The 15,679-nt window shown below is 45.6% G+C and overlaps 1 protein-coding gene across 1 annotated transcript; it reads left to right on the forward strand.

Moving 5' to 3' along the window:
- Positions 1 to 3,536: 3,536 nt before the first annotated feature.
- Positions 3,537 to 13,990, forward strand: LOC143166480 (uncharacterized). The gene is made up of 3 exons (XM_076350854.1): positions 3,537 to 3,600; positions 12,042 to 12,647; positions 13,162 to 13,990. The coding sequence occupies exons 2-3, from the start codon at positions 12,196 to 12,198 to the stop codon at positions 13,586 to 13,588; spliced, it is 879 nt and encodes a 292-aa protein (XP_076206969.1). The 5' UTR covers positions 3,537 to 3,600; positions 12,042 to 12,195; the 3' UTR covers positions 13,589 to 13,990.
- The last annotated feature ends 1,689 nt before the right edge of the window (positions 13,991 to 15,679 follow it).

Genomic DNA, 15,679 nt, shown 5'->3' on the forward strand with positions numbered 1-15,679 from the left:
AACAACAGAAGATTTACTAGAGACCTATCAGATGAAAGAGCTGAAATGTTCCCTTGAGAGCTCCCAATTCAAAAAGTGTGCACCACGTTCACCACCCAGTGCAGGAGATACAGGGGATGAGCCAAATCAGTGCATGGCTTGTTGCCCTGACCCTCTCCCTCCCCATCAGTTCACCCCATCCCCTCCCCTAGCATGTCAGCTTCGCACAGTCTGCATTACTGATGCTTGTTAACTTCAGTCTCCGCATCCTAAGAACTGCCTCAGCTGTGAAGAACATAGGAGAGACCTTTAAAAATCGCATGAATATGTGTGTACACCCCAAATGCTGCTCCACAGCCTGTTTGCACTCTACCTTAGCGCATATAGTTATCCAACCCTAAGTCCACACGTAAGCACAACCAAGTTGCAAACCGCATGCTTACACAGAGACAGCCAAATCCTCTGGCTCCCTGCAACCACGAAGACACAGACTTTGTCTCTCAACAGCTAACCATCTCACTGTTTCTATCACTGGGAAAACATTTAAACAGCTGCTGAAAAATCAAAGATTCAACAATTATTTCCTTCCCAGGCCTGGGGTACTTCGAAAATTCCAGACAAAAAAGACTCTGTAGTTCACACTATAGAATCAAAAGATATTATAGCTCTTCAGATATAAAAGATATGATAGTCCTCAGAGTAATGCTAAGCAGAACAAGTAAATGATACAGGCTTGGAGGTATTATTCATGTATTGTGTTCTATAAAATTATCAGTAGAATTATCTGCAACATGTCAGCTTTCAGTCTTTGTCCTATTATTGTTTGTCCTCCCTTTTTCTCTGGTTTTCCTTTTAACTGAATATTTGTCTATAACTTTCGCTCATCTTTTTCAATTTTTTAGTTTATTAGGTGTCAGTTCATAATAGGTATCTCTCTTCCTTCACTCTCAATTTCTCTTTCTGCTCTGTTTCATATGAATACTCTTGCCCCATGTTATCTTGAGCATGGCCTGTTGTCTGCAGTTCACCCCAGCTAGCAGAGGAGGTATCCCTCCACATGCCTTCCTGCTTCCTTTGCTCTGAGGATCCTTCCAGACAAGTCAAAGCGACGGGGATTCTTTGTTCTCTCCTATGTAGTCTGATGAGCCGTATGTGACAGTCAGCTGAAGGAATGTCAACGTGCCAGGTCCTTCTCCTCTTCCTCTGCCCAGCTGCTTGGCTTCTGTAATGCCCTGCAGCACACAGTGGTTCCAGGACTGCTGTCCCTTTGCCGCTGCCCGCTGCCACAGAGATGTAGCTGCTCCGCAGTGGGGTCATGCCGTGACAGCCCACACTTTCCTCCCTGCCCTGCACAAGTGTACCTGTGAGGCCATGAGAAAATAACGCCCACAAGCAGGGGACTGGGGTAACCCTTCCAGTGCAGCACTAACTTCAGTGCACCCAGACTGTTAAATCTTCAGCTTTCTTAGTATAACATCTAATAAATGTGCAGCTGTCTAGTTTGGGGGTGCTAAAAAGGCAGTGAGAGGAAGGCAAGATGGAAACCAGTAGATGTAGCAGCTTTAGCAGCTTTGCCCGTATGGCTGTGTAATAATTAGGACACATTCACAAGAATTGCACTCATTTAGACCGACTGGCTACAGCGACACTATCATCACATCCAGTCAGGCAAGGGACAGTGCAGCTGGGTTATTCACATTGAATGTCTTTCCCATGTTTGTCCCCAGTTTCTTGCCTTCCTTTTTTTTCTGTATTAAAAAAAAAATCCCCTTTCAGCCACGCCCCACCACCTTCCCCTGCTCCCAGAACTCTGGTGGACTTTGCTTTCAGATGAAGAACGAAAACCTTCCCCTCTGCTTCTTCGGTATGCTGGGGGAAAGGCAGAAGGTGTTAGTGGGGCAGATGGAGACCCTGGGGCAATAGTCACAGCTGCTGGAACAAGGAGGATTGTAGCCATGGGGAGGAAGATCTGGGGCAAGGGAACGTAGAGGTTTGGGCTGAGATTACGTGAGGATTGAAGCCTGGAGTCAGGGATAGGGGGCCTGAAAGGGTGGAAATCAAATATCAGGTGAGCTCTTCATGGAGAGGTAGTCACTGCCTTGAACAAGGAATAAAAAGTTATTAAAGTGGTATGAGAAAATTTGAATTAGCCACTGCCCTCTTTTACCGTTGACACCAGGAGAAAGATTAGCAGCTTTTGGAAATGCATCCATGCCTGGTCAGGCTGTGTGAGGCCAGGGGTGTTGAGTCCCATGGGAACTGAAGCCACTGCAGGCAGGGGTAAGGAGGTCAGCCCACCCTGGCACCGGTGAGAGAGGGGACCCTAGAGATCAGCACAGCCCTGTCTTCAGTCTGACAGCCAGCCTTTTGCTCCCTGTGAAGCAAATCTCACTTACTAGGCGCTGTTAAACCAACATACAAATTTAGCAAGTAAATCTGGAAGATTCAGCCTTCCACAGTTCACTCATCCATAGCACAGCGTTTGCCAACTTGCAGCTGTCCATCAACACCCATTGTGGTATTGCAGCTGATTTCACAACATTTTTCTTGCTGACTGAGCCCTTACTCTGATCTGCAAAACCAGCCCAACATCAGGCAGACGCTGCAGGTGAAATTCTAGGGTGAACTGAGTTCAAACTGGCATCGATATCAGCGCAGACAAAATACCTCCTCAGGGATAGAAAATGTAGTTTTGAAGTGCTAGGAGAAGTTTGAAACAGACGGCAGGACCAAAGCTATTGCAGAGATAATAAATCAGGACTATTCCTGACACTATGAGAATCAGACCTTTCAAATCATCATTCACATATGCTATTTTTTTCCTTTTTTGTACATTTCTGTAATGTATCTTAATCACAGTTTTCTTTCTTTAACTCCATTGTACTCATACAAGATGTTGTGCAGATCATATCAATGCTTTCCAAAGACATGCCGACCTTTTGCTCTGATTTCCTCCTTGGTCACCTAGATATCTGAACAGGTTTTAAGCTGTTGACCTACAGTACCTCCCATTTACAGAGTCAGTATCTTTTCATACGGACATCGGTAAGAATTTCAAACCTGACTACTCAGCTTTCATCAGCACACAAGGATGAGTGTAATGTTCTGCCTTGGATTTATTCTGTACTTTATTCTGCAACACAGGAAGTTTTATCCACAGAGCTGTTCCTTCTGGAAAATTACACGGACTGGCACTTAAATGGTGTAGCCCTAGCAACATACCCGCTTCCAACACACACGTACTGTACAATGCTGTTAGCCCCCGATGCTTAGATTCATCCTGAAGAGTGAAAGAGTGGGAGAGACGCAGCCCTGAGCCCCTCATTTCTATTCCCCATGGCCTCTTTACATGAGCTTTCCCCCGAGAGGGGCAAAGCCAATGGAATCGAGTCCTTCCTGAGACCATTACGATCTCCATAATGGGCCTGGCTGGCTATAGATGGAGGAGCCCAGGTACGTTGTACTCTTACTGATTTTGACCCTTCCATTTCTGTACATTTGGGAGCAGCCTTTGTTTCTGTTAAAGGTGCTACTTCTATATTCTCTTTTCCAGGACTGAGGAGGAGAGGGCTGAGGCTGGGGACCTGAGGTTACAGTGCCTCCATAGCTGCTCCCCAAATAGTAAGTGACCATGGCTCGAATATGTCCAATACACAATGCCTTGTATCGTCCCCACGCTGGCTCCTTGGGGTTAAGAATAAGGTTTGGAGTAGGAAGCTATGGAAATAGAGGTTTGTAACTTCCTCAGACAGCGTTACCCAAACGATAATCAAGTAGCATACGAACAGTACAAGACTCCCCAGGATTCAATTTAGGATGTGCACATATCCTATAATTTTATGTTATCTCAAGAAGCTGTGACTTCATAGTAGTTTAAAAATATGCTCTAATTTACACCCGTATAACTTTTATTATCGCTACCTTTTTTCGGCTATATTTATCCCTAATGCATGATGATGCATGCTATTGAATATAAAAATGATTGAAAGCAGGTTCGGTAGACTGTAACATTAGTATAATTAATGCCATTTCTTGCACGTCTATTAATCCTTACTCAGAAAATTGCTATGCTTTTATTCAGCGTTTGCAAAAATTTTTACTTTAAGCAACGGGAATCAGTGGTTCAATGTTCAGAACAATATTGGAGCATGGCTCCTGCCCTGCTCTGAATACTATACTTTTCCTTCACTCTCCAGGAAAGATTCGTGCAGTTTCATGCAACTATTTTCTTGCAAAGAAAGCAAGTGATTCTTCATTCAGCAGGAGGGAGACTTAGGGAAGTGACTTGCTGACTCTCTGCTATTAAAATTTTGAAAACTCATAGCATTTTGCTGCCTCTGTCTTGCTGAGATGCACATCTCAGCCACATACTCATGGAAGCTTGGTGTCCATAACCCTAATAACTGAGGATCCTGATCCCTCATCAGACCTGCTGGAACAGCTCTCCAGTCCCATGTCACTGCAGGTGGTCTCCCCACAGGCATGATAGCGCTAGCACTGCTCTCAAGCTTGGTTTGTCATCAGCTCACTTGGTAGCTCCTGCTCCTTGAAAATGTCACGTCAGTTATGGACCTTTCCACAGGCATATGCACATCCTTCATTTTCACAGGCCTGAAAATGTCTATTAGTACAAAATTGATCTGGGTCATCTTTCCCAAGAAAATTCCCTACCTGCCAAGCTACTGGCTAGTGCTCAAATGTGCTTATTTCATTATGAAGACTGTCCAAAGGTCTTTGTTTCAAAGAACAAATAACAATTCTTGGCATTAGGTGTTGCAAGGAATAGAAACAAGGCTCTATGGGTCCTACGCCCAGCCCTACCCCAGTACTTCAATGTAAGGGACGCATAGCTTACCTCCATAGGTGTGCTGACAGCGCTGTAAAAGCAAACGGCAAATGAGAAGTCAGGTATCAGGTTAAAGAACAGTGGCCATTCTTCAATAGTACATCAGCTGCAGCTTCACATCAGTTACCTACTGTAACGAAATCGGATCAATTATAGTAAGTGATATGAGTGAAGTTCTGCTCTCAGTTCACAGTCTACTTATGCATGCAACTTAAGCTTCAGAATCTTCATTATTCATGCTTATTAGGGAGAAAAAAACACTAGTTACTGCTGCTCAGGATGGCACAAACCCTCACAACCTTCAGAGGAAAGTCTCCTTCCTGGAACAAGCCCTGTACCACATCAAGTCATAACTGGCCTGTACCTGATCAGAGGATTCTCCTTAACGTTGTTTCTAGCTTCACACACTCCTGCTGTTCTTTGTCACATTGCCCATTTCTAGACATAGTTATTTCTTCGTTTGCACTGGACAATGAACACCATACTTTGGAGCTGTATTATGAGGCCCTGTTAGGGATAGGGCACAACAGAAACATTAGAAAGTCACAAAACAGCCTGGACTCAGCCTTGTTATCACTGCAACTCTGTGCAGTGCCACTAAGCAAGAGAGGACTGCGCAGAACAGTTATCCCGATCTTCTTTCAAAACTGCCTGATGACCATCGCTTTCTGTATCACTATAAATTGTCTGCAGTGGGGCCAAAGCCTCAAAAGATATTCACAGGGGCTGATGCCGTAAGACCGATGAATAGATTCAAGCTTTTCAGCCACCACCACCATTCAAAGCCAGTTCTCACCAGGACACATAGAGGAACCACAACCCCAAAAGAGTTAGGGAAGTCTCAGATGCAATTCCAGAGCTGCAGACTCACCTCAGCATTCGCGGGCAGGCAGACTTAGCAAAAAAGCCAGGATCTGCCCATTGCAGGCAGATTGAACAACGGCACTGGGACCACTGGAATGTGCCTCCTTGCCTGGTCCAGGTACCTAGCTGATGGCATCGTACTGGGGATAGGTGCCAGCCTTCTACCAAACCAAACCTGCTTTTCTGTCCCCAGCACCAGGTCTGCTTTTTTTTCCTAAGTGCATCTTTGTGGTTGCCAGTTAGTTGCAGATATCCAAACAAGCCCATTATGTTATCTGCATAAGAAGTACCATGCAGTGTTGCAGCAAAAGCCTCAGTGATGAGGCTTGCAACCCCCCGTGAGATAGGTAAGCATCGTAATTTGTACTGATAGAGAGACAAGCAGGCAGCAATAAGAAATGACATATCCAAGGTCACAAACGGTAGGTGCCCTAGTATTACCTTTCTACACGCTTTTCTTGAGGCTTGGGAAGTGGAGTGTCATGGAGTTTGGGTCTCTGAACCACAGTTTTCGGTCAGGTTCTGCACTTGAAAAAAAAAATCTACCTCTATATGTGGTATGTAAACAAGGAGATACTAAATCCAAAAGCAGACATTCAAGCCACAAAATATGTAGAGAAAACAGTAGTATGAACGTTTATTACTAACTTTACTTATTAATATTAGTACTAATTATTATGCATTTGTCTTGTGGCAGTGGCAAGTGCTTCAGGGACAGGGGCTGAGGCCTCTTGGTTTGGAGAGAGGACAGTGTCGCAGTGGGCTCACGGCCAGCAGAGAATTGTTAATGGCAAGAGAACGACACAAGAAGTGCTTTGCTAAAGTCAGATCAGCCACAAAGGTTACACTGGCCCTTTGGTTATCCAGGGGCCTGCCTGTATGAAAGAAGAGGGCACATCACCTAGAGCAGACCAAGTCCTTGCCATTGCTTGGTAAACTCACCACCTGCATTCCGCTAGCAGAGTAAATGCCGGCAGAGCATTCTGAACTCTTTCTGAACTCTTCACACAGAGGTGGTCCTGTACCAGTAGGACACAAGGAGGTATCATCAGAAGCTATTCCTGCTGCTCACTTCAACCAGCATTTCATTCCCTGGAGCACTTGTCAGCTGCCCTCACTTAGAAATGCTCCGAGGCTGTTCTAATTTGAACCAAACAGCATATAAAAAAATATTGATTCATCCTCAGACATCATGCTTTTTTCTGTCCTTCCACAAAGACAAAACAGGGCATCTGGTCCTTGTTGAGAGGCAAGGATTTTTAGGGAGTGCTGCTGTATAGTGAAACGGTAAAAACCTTTAAATAAAAGAACAAGGCTGAGCAATCGTAGAAGACAAACACCAACCGGCCAGGTGGCTTTAGAAGAGAGGAATTAAAGGTTTGAGAACAGCCCAGGAGCAGTGTGAGAGCGCAGGTAGCACAAAGGGCCTTATGCCAGGCCAGGACCAGGGCAGGATCTCAGGTTCCTCTGTCAGCGAGACTAAGCTATCCGTTCTGAAAACTGATAAATTATAAATTCATACATTTCATCAGAAGCTTGATTCCAGAGGAGTCTTGATCGGGGCAATGCAATATTGAGTCTTGATAATTCTACATTAAACCATTTAATGTCCATCACTAAATGGTAATTTTCCTTTAACAGGGTTTAAACCTGCCTAAGCTGGGCTGAGAACAGCACCAGGGAGCTCTAGCTGTAAATTGGCATCCTCTGCTCTCACTGAGCTGCCTTCCTGCGCAAACATATGGCACCGGCCCCTGTACACCTACTGTCCCCAATCATATTTTGTTCATACCAAACTTAGCATTTCCATTGCAAAGCTCTAAACACTCTCAATAGTCTATTTGCTGTCTTTTTTGACCTTGCAGATCTCAATTTTTTTTTTCAGGTGTGCAGGGCTGGGAGATCTCAATGCACCGGTTGTGCAGAGTCGCTACGTAAAAACGATAGAAGGAGAAGTTTCACGTCAGGATTTTTTTCTGTAGTTGTGCAGTTCTTTATTACCAAGAAATGCTCACTGTTATTAGGCTCCAGACAGCAATTGTACCTGATTTCAGACATCTGTATGTCCGTGCCACTTCCACCTTCTCCTCCGGTCTTCTCCCACCGCTAGGCATTAATATGATGAGCCCGCTGCTTAGATCAATGTGCCTGGGACCCACAGGGCGGGTGGGAGAGGTACGGATGATAGATGTAGAACAAGGGGTAAGAGAGAGGCGGGAGAAATGTCACAAAGGACAAGGAGGGACAGGTATGGTGGCAAAGACAAAGAGGAGACGGGTAGCTCACAAGAGCCAAGAGCTGAGCAGGAAACAGCATATTCTTACTGTCTGTGGCTAAAAGCCTTGGTTGTTATTTGAGGCAGATAAACCCAGGGTCCAGGATACCAGCTTTTCTCACAAAAAGACTATTCAAAATGAATTCAGCATTAAAAAAATAATATAGTCACTGTTTTGGCAGCGTGGACATTTTAGGAGGGTCACCTGACAAAGAGGAGGCCTTGAAAAAAATAATTTTATTCTCATATCATCACCCTGCAGGCATTTCCCCTGGGTCCATCCCACAGCTCCTCTACCATCCTCCCACCCCTGGCTGTCTATAGTAAGATTTATGCAACCAGCCCCTCAGTGCTTCACTGCAAAGCATATTGTCATTTTTTTCTATTCAAATAAGATTATCAGCAGAACTCTAGATTTAACACATGGTGGAAATGATTCATAAAAAAAAGAATATCCACTGTGTTTTCTTGGTTGCAAGTGCCACAGAAGGAAAGTGGTGCTGGATTTGCAGGCAACTTTCAAATGTCTCCAAATTGAGTGCTACAAAAAGTCTATTGCACAAGCTCAGCTGGAGAGGGCAAGGCACAGACGGCAGACAAGGTCACTCTGACAACGGGGAACATGCTTTATATGCTGAGCAGCACAGGGCTGGAAGAAGGCAGACAACAAGGGCTTGACGCATTTGAAGTGTCGCTCAAAGTTGAGTCAAGGTTTCTCCTTGTGGAGATACCTGACAGCTGCAATCACCTTCCTATTTCATGTCAGCACTGATTTCAACTCCAGGTCTTGCAATTCTTCCTGTAATTTATTCAGTTCATAGTGATTCACTACATAAAAACAGTGGAAAAAAATCCCCTCAGATAAAGCACCATGGCTACAGATCTAAGATCCAGCCTCGCTATATTGAAAGCAATGGGAATTTCATTCCTTTCTTTAGGCAAACCCTTGCCCACTAGGAAACTCCAGAGTTACAGGTCTCAGTTCTGTCCTCATTTACCTCTGCTAAAATCCAGACTGACAGTTTGCTTTAACAAGCTTCAGACTGCTTCTTAAGCAACCAGCTCCTCTGCTTCTGAGATAAGCATGATGATAAAAGTAAATTCAGTCCCATGTTTAGCACTGCAGCCAGTGAAAATTAAAGGGTGGGGAAAAAAAGCAAAAGAAAGTGATAGTTTATAATACTTTTTTGTTTCCTCCAGTGCACAGGTGAATTGGAAACGTTCCTTGTATAAATTTCGGTGAGATTAGATATGAAACGTGTTTTCTGTCACTCTTTTAAATAGCATCTTTCAATAAACCATCTCCTACAGCTAATCCTGGATTTATGCAAAAAAAAACCCCAACACCACAGAAACCCCAACCCCGTCCAACACTGCTAAAGATGTGAAATGAAGTATTTCAGATTGTATATGCACCCAAATAGGCTTTCAGGTACTGTGCATATTATATTTCCCCCAGAATGTAGGTAGGGATTCTTGCTTACTTAATGTTCAGATAGTTTTACACTGTAAGATATTTGAGGACAAATAGTATAGTTTTAACAAAACAGTTACAACATGCATTTTTATTTTAGTTGCCTTAAAATGGGGTTTGCTCTTGTCAGAATAAGGGGGTTTTTTATTTGCTACAGCAAAACGTATTCACTGAATGTGGGGTTTTGTAGTGAAGATTAAGGAAAGCCTGAGATTCGTCTCTGATTTAAATAACCAGTAATTTTGATTTGTGTTCCTTGTACCAGAAGATCACCCTTTTCCACTCCTCCTCTCGGTCCCAGAGCAGCCCATGAACCAACAGACAGCTCTCTCCCCATCTGCTTCGTCCCTGGGGCGGGGGGATGCACTCCTTCGGCCAGAAGCTCTGGCTCTAGATCCTCACAGGTTTACCAGCTTTCTGAGTCTCTCTGGCGAGAAATGAACAATCAGCTTCACCCGTGCCAAACCCCAACTTTCTGAACACCTCCACAGCATGACCAAACACGCTACAAACCATCATTCCTTGCTTTCAGGAGAGACTGAGAAACAGCAACTCAATTTACAAAGGCAACACAACAACGATGCCCAGCTCCAGACTACCTTCGCTCCCACAGCCCACTTTCCAAAGACTCTGACTTATGCAAAGAAAGAGAAGCCATCCATCTGAGCCAGAGGGCTGCAAGTAACACTGTTTTTCCTTTGAAAAGCTTTTTATTTATGAGGGACTCTCCTGCAGCAGGCACTATAAAGTCAGTATGGAAGGGGACAGCCCAGAGCCTCCAATGGAAGAGCAGGATGGTGAGATGGGACACAGAGGGGGGAAAAGTGAAAGGAGAAGGGGAAACTGTGGGGGAAGTAAGTTATTTTCATAGTTAGGCAGAATCACTGAATCACAAAATAACACAGGGTGGACAGGGCCTCTGGAGGTCTCTAGTCCAGTCCCTTGCTCACAGCACGTCCATTAGACCAGGCTGGATCAGGCTGCTTAGTTCCTTGTCCAGTTGCGTTCTGAATACCTCCAAGGATGGAGATCCCAATACCTCCCTTGGCTTCTGTCCCAGTGCTTGAACACCCTCAGGGTGAAAAAGCTTTTCCTTATATCTAGTTGGCAATTCTTGTGTTCCAGCCCTGTTCAGCCAGCTTATGAAAGCAAGGCACTTCTGGGGAAGGGTGCTCCCTCTGACATGTGTGTTCTTGTTTTCTCTCCTGCCTTTTATATAACTCACTTTGTGCTTCTTTTTTGGCTCTGTTTTCATGCAGTAGCTCTGTTATTGTCTGCTTTTCCAATTATAAAAACTCTAAATTTGATTTAAACCTGATAATTATGCTGTGATCTAGCAAAGGCCTTAATTAACCCTATTGAAGCCAATGGGTGTGAGGCATGCTCTTTAGGACCTTAAAAATTTGGCGTTTAATTGCCTCCAACACTGAGAAAGGTGCAGGGAGGTGGAGAAGTGAATATGTAGCTGATTCAAGCCACTGGTACTAACAGGACAGGACTTCGTGCACTAGATCTCGTATAACCCATCCAGACCAGGATTTCCTTCTGTCTTCCACCACAAGAGGAATATGAATATACCAGATGCACAAGAAGACTCAGCTGGTCACTGGTATTGCTACAAAAGTTTGTCATGTCCTTTGGCTGTTAGAAATCCTGAATCATGATCTGCACAGTGGGTGCGTTTGTGTTCCCCTGCAAGGTCAAGGCATTTCTAGCTGCATTCGCTACCCATCAGGACAATTCCAGTCTACAGGGGGTACATCTTCCTCTCTTGCCATCAGTCCTGCCAAACTAAGTAAGATTTAGCCATAGAAAAAAAAGCATTGGGATCTCTCCTGCCTGGCAGCAGCCAGGAGAAAAGTACAGGAAAGAATATTTGGGAGGGGTAGTCTGGCATCCCATGCAGTTGGCACTTCCAGCCACCTAAAAGAGCTGGTCAGCCCTGTACACAGTCTACAGCTTGGGGGGGGGGGGGGGGGGGGGGGAGAAAAGTCCTTAACACACCGCGCTGTATAAAAGAAATGTCCTATAATGTCACCACAGGAACAATGATGTCATTCTGTGCTGCCCTTCTGTTTTTATCTTGCCTGTTTATTCATCCCCTACTTCACTGAGTAACCGCGCAGAGCTACCAGGAGACTAAAGCGTGTGGGTCCAAGGTGAAGGCAGGTCTTCACACTTTGCAGGGATGGTCAAGGGCAGGTGCTGCGGCAACCTGCAAGCCAGGTTTTATCCTTTTGCGTTCTTACTGGAATTTGCCACAGTCAATATGCCAGTAGCTTTCTTCCCTTCCCGTCCTTCCCCAGTACCAAATCCTTGGTTCTCGCAGAACGGTATGACTCTTGGAAAGGAGAACACTGATGTGCCAGTGATTATCACACTGATGATAGCTGACGAATGCTTAGTTGGCACCAGGGAGGAACCGGTCCTGAATTTATGTGCCTTATTCTCAAACACTTTGTTCTTGGTCATGAGAAGCAAATCAGACTATGGGGAAATGCAATTATGGGAAACAGGCTTAAAATTGTCCCAAAATAGGCCTAAAATTGTCTTATAAGCTTTTAGCCCAGTCCAGAGGAAAAAGTGTGTTTGTCTTTCTTTAGGGCTTCACAACACCCAGCTCTAAATGTCACTAGCACGCAGAGGAACAGGAGTGACCATAATGCTCAGAAAATACCCCCATTCGCTACGTCAAGCTCTTCCAGTGACACATCAAGCAGCTCTTCACTTTCATCAGAACCGACCAGCCAGATCTCCATGGTTCAGGATCAAACCCTGCTGGACATTGCTTCCATCACTAGATTGGCCCCAGGAGAATCACCGAGCCCTCAGCCATTTGAGCAAAGAGATAAAAATTTAGCAATATCATGTTCCAGCCCATTCGGAGCAAGGACTATTCCAGCATCTTGCCCAGCCAGCCCCAGGCTCAGTCTAACACCCAGCTCAGCCAAGCCACAGCAATACTCTGACTCCTCTCCAGTCAGTCCAGGGATCAATGCAACTTCCTTCTATACCTTTCGTCCTCACACAGCACAAAACATACGAGCTTCAGCATCAGATCACACACTGACCCCAACCAGGAAAAGCACAAGGCCTCCAGCAACAATGACTCCTGAAGATAGTTCCCAGTCTCCTGGCTATTCTAAAACTGGATTAAAGAATGCAGGAAAGGGTTTTGAATCAGATCTGGAAGATCCTGATCATGAAAGGTATGTATCCAGACCACACACGTTTAAATACCCGAATGACTCAGCTTGGTATAGGGTCATTAAAAGCCCCTCATAAAAAAAATTTAAACATATTTTATGATTTAGATGTTCCCAGTATTTGTTTTCCGGTAACTACCTTATGCTCCCACTAAACTCTGTTATCCAAGAAGGAAAATACTATGTTTTCCATACATTCATTTAGCTCTCCAGACCTCATTATAGGACCATCCCTGGGCCAGGTTGTCAACCTCAGCTCCTCCAACAGGGCACAGTTTCAAGGTGCCTCATTTCCTTTCTAATGAGAAAGCACATCTCTCCCTTTACTAGCAGAGGGAAACTCTGCTGTTACTACGAAGCCTGACAGATAAGAGCTGGGGATGATATTCAGTGACATGGCCGGTATCTCCCTTCCCAAACCTCAGGCTCCGTGGTCCGACCCCACGCAAGCTGGGCTGATTTCACCCCTCTGAGCCTCTGAACTCCACGCTGTGTCTGCCACTTCTTTCCTTGGCAGGAGATTTGTAACCGCGAAGGAATTCCAAGCCATGGAGAAAGAACTAGAGGATGTAAAAGAAGAACTGAAATGCCTGAAGTGGAAAGTGAGACACATTGGTGAGACTGTGCAGCCCCTGGCCGAAGACAGCAAGCGTTACAACGGCTATACCCTGACGGAGCTCAAGGCAATGGTGCAGTTCGAAGATGACCCTTACAAGGCTGCACACAAGATCCTAACTGCGCTCTTCAGCGATGTCTACTTGCTACAGCACTCAGTCACTGAACAGGCCTGCAACTCCCGATCTCTGCCCAAGCCCAAAATAGATCCAGAGCTGTACACAGTGTACTGTGACATTCTGAAAAGCATATTCCCTGGAATTAGCAGCCAGACCTTGAGGGAAGAGACACAACACGTGCAGAAAAGCACCCAGAAAGAAGTGCAATAACACCAGAGCCCACAAGATGTTCTGCGAAGTCAGAAGTCTCCGGTGATTTTAGAGGACTGAACTGTGGGTACGTACCGTTGGTTGAGTCTATCCCTTTTAGGTATCAATCATCTGTAAAGATACTGGTGAGCTCTGAGCCCTTCATGCCACTTGCCCAATGAGACAGGCTGGGAAGGCGTTCTGCATACTTCCCACATTTTAGAAAAAAATTGCCCTCTTCGTGTCTCTTTCAATATATGGATGTTTCCTTGTTTCCAGCAACTACAAATGCTGAGAAAAGAATCCAGAGAAGGCATTGTGTGTCCAAGCAAGGGCCTTCCCCCGCCCCAAACAGACCAACCAACCAACCAGCATCTGGGTAGTTTCTATTTTCTAGAGTATATCATTCATTAAATGACATTACTTGTTAGAAAATTGTGCCTGTTCTTTTTTTTTATTTTATTTTTTGTCTAAAAATGCTTTGCACATCAAATCAATCAACGATCATAACTTGACTACACACTGGAATGAGACCTGGGCATGCAGCAAACCACCCTCCCCTCCCTGCCCATCTGCATCCTGGGTTACATGGGAAGAAAACCAGGGCACAGAGGTCAGCAGCTGCAGTGCACCCAAGCAGGTCTCCACTGTAGATAACTGGGGGCCAGGGCATAAAAGTGTGCAATATGCCCCTAAATCATCAACCCAACAGTGAAACAGGTAAAGGTCTGTGACCTCCATCTCTCCTAACTTGTGATAACTGAGCGGACAGAACAGCTCACATGTCAACAGCTGTGCTTTGCCTTCCCATGACAAAGATGCTGGCTTTAAACTAAAGGGGGGTAGATTTAGACTAGATCTAAGGAAGAAATGTTTTACGCTGAGGGTGGTGAAGCACTGGCACAGGTTGCCCAGAGAGGTGGTGGATGCCCCATCCCTGGAAACATTCAAGGTCAGGTGGGATGGGGCTCTGAGCAACCTGATCTAGTGGAAGATGTCCCTGCCCACGGCGGGGGGGTTGGACGAGATGACCTTTAGAGGTCCCTTCCAACCCAAACTATTCTATGATTGTATGATTCTATGCAAGACTGGCCCCTTGCAAAGGCCCTACAAGGAGATCGCTGCTAGGAAGCCTGCCCCGAGGAAAGGAGGCTGCTGTCATGGAGGACACAGAGGAAAATGGCCCTGGAGCTCCTTCCTCCCCGTCTGGGACCCAGCAAAGTGCAATGGATGAACAGCAGTTTGTCCATCAGGTTCTGCTCACAGGGCTGGCCTTGTAGCCAGTTTTGTAAAGATCTGGTGAGGGTGGCGGGATGTCCTTGTGCCATTTTGCTCAGGACCGATGGGCAATACTGTTTCCCTACCCTACTGGTTCACCCACCCACCCCCTTGCAAAGAGTCATTGACACGTCCCTGGTCTCAATGTGACAAATACATCAAAAACCCAGAACACGTCTGTCCTGCACACTGCTGCTGCTCCCTGCCAGGCCACTGAGGATGGCAAGATGAGCAAAAGGTAACCTGTGAGTTCAGCCTACCTTTCCCTGTGCTGGGATATTATTCACTTCTTAAGGTTATTTCAAAAACAACAGGGAGGAAGAGGGGGGGGGGAGGAAATTAAAAAAGAATAAATAAAAGCAGACCATTCCTCGTGTCACCACAGTTCCAGACATCTTTGAAGGATGGGAGGGGGCAGTACACTCCAAGGACACGCTCTGTACCTTCTGGGATCTTCTGCATAAGGATTTTGGGGATGTTCTGACATTTGTATGAGAGATCCTACTTGTCTTTCAGCATGATGTATCTATACTGTTCTCTGCCGGGCTTACGAATACATTTTTTAAAGCTCCTTGTTATTAGCAATTTATTTTATTTACAAGCTGATGTGCAGACACAGGCACAGCACTTTGCCCATGTAGCCGCCTCTCTGTACCACACTACAGCCAAGATCTACAGCCACACCTGACAAGTTGCCAGGTAGCTACTGAGGGCTGTGCACAGTGCATGGCCTCGGGGCAGTCACAGCACCGAAGCAAGGGACCGGGAAAAGGATGCCTCCCCAGACACAGCCAACTCCCTTCGCAGGTGGGCACGGAGGTGAGTGTAGGATGG

The sequence above is a fragment of the Aptenodytes patagonicus genome, chromosome 13, assembly GCF_965638725.1.
Source record: "Aptenodytes patagonicus chromosome 13, bAptPat1.pri.cur, whole genome shotgun sequence".
NCBI classification, from domain to species: Eukaryota; Metazoa; Chordata; class Aves; order Sphenisciformes; family Spheniscidae; genus Aptenodytes; species Aptenodytes patagonicus.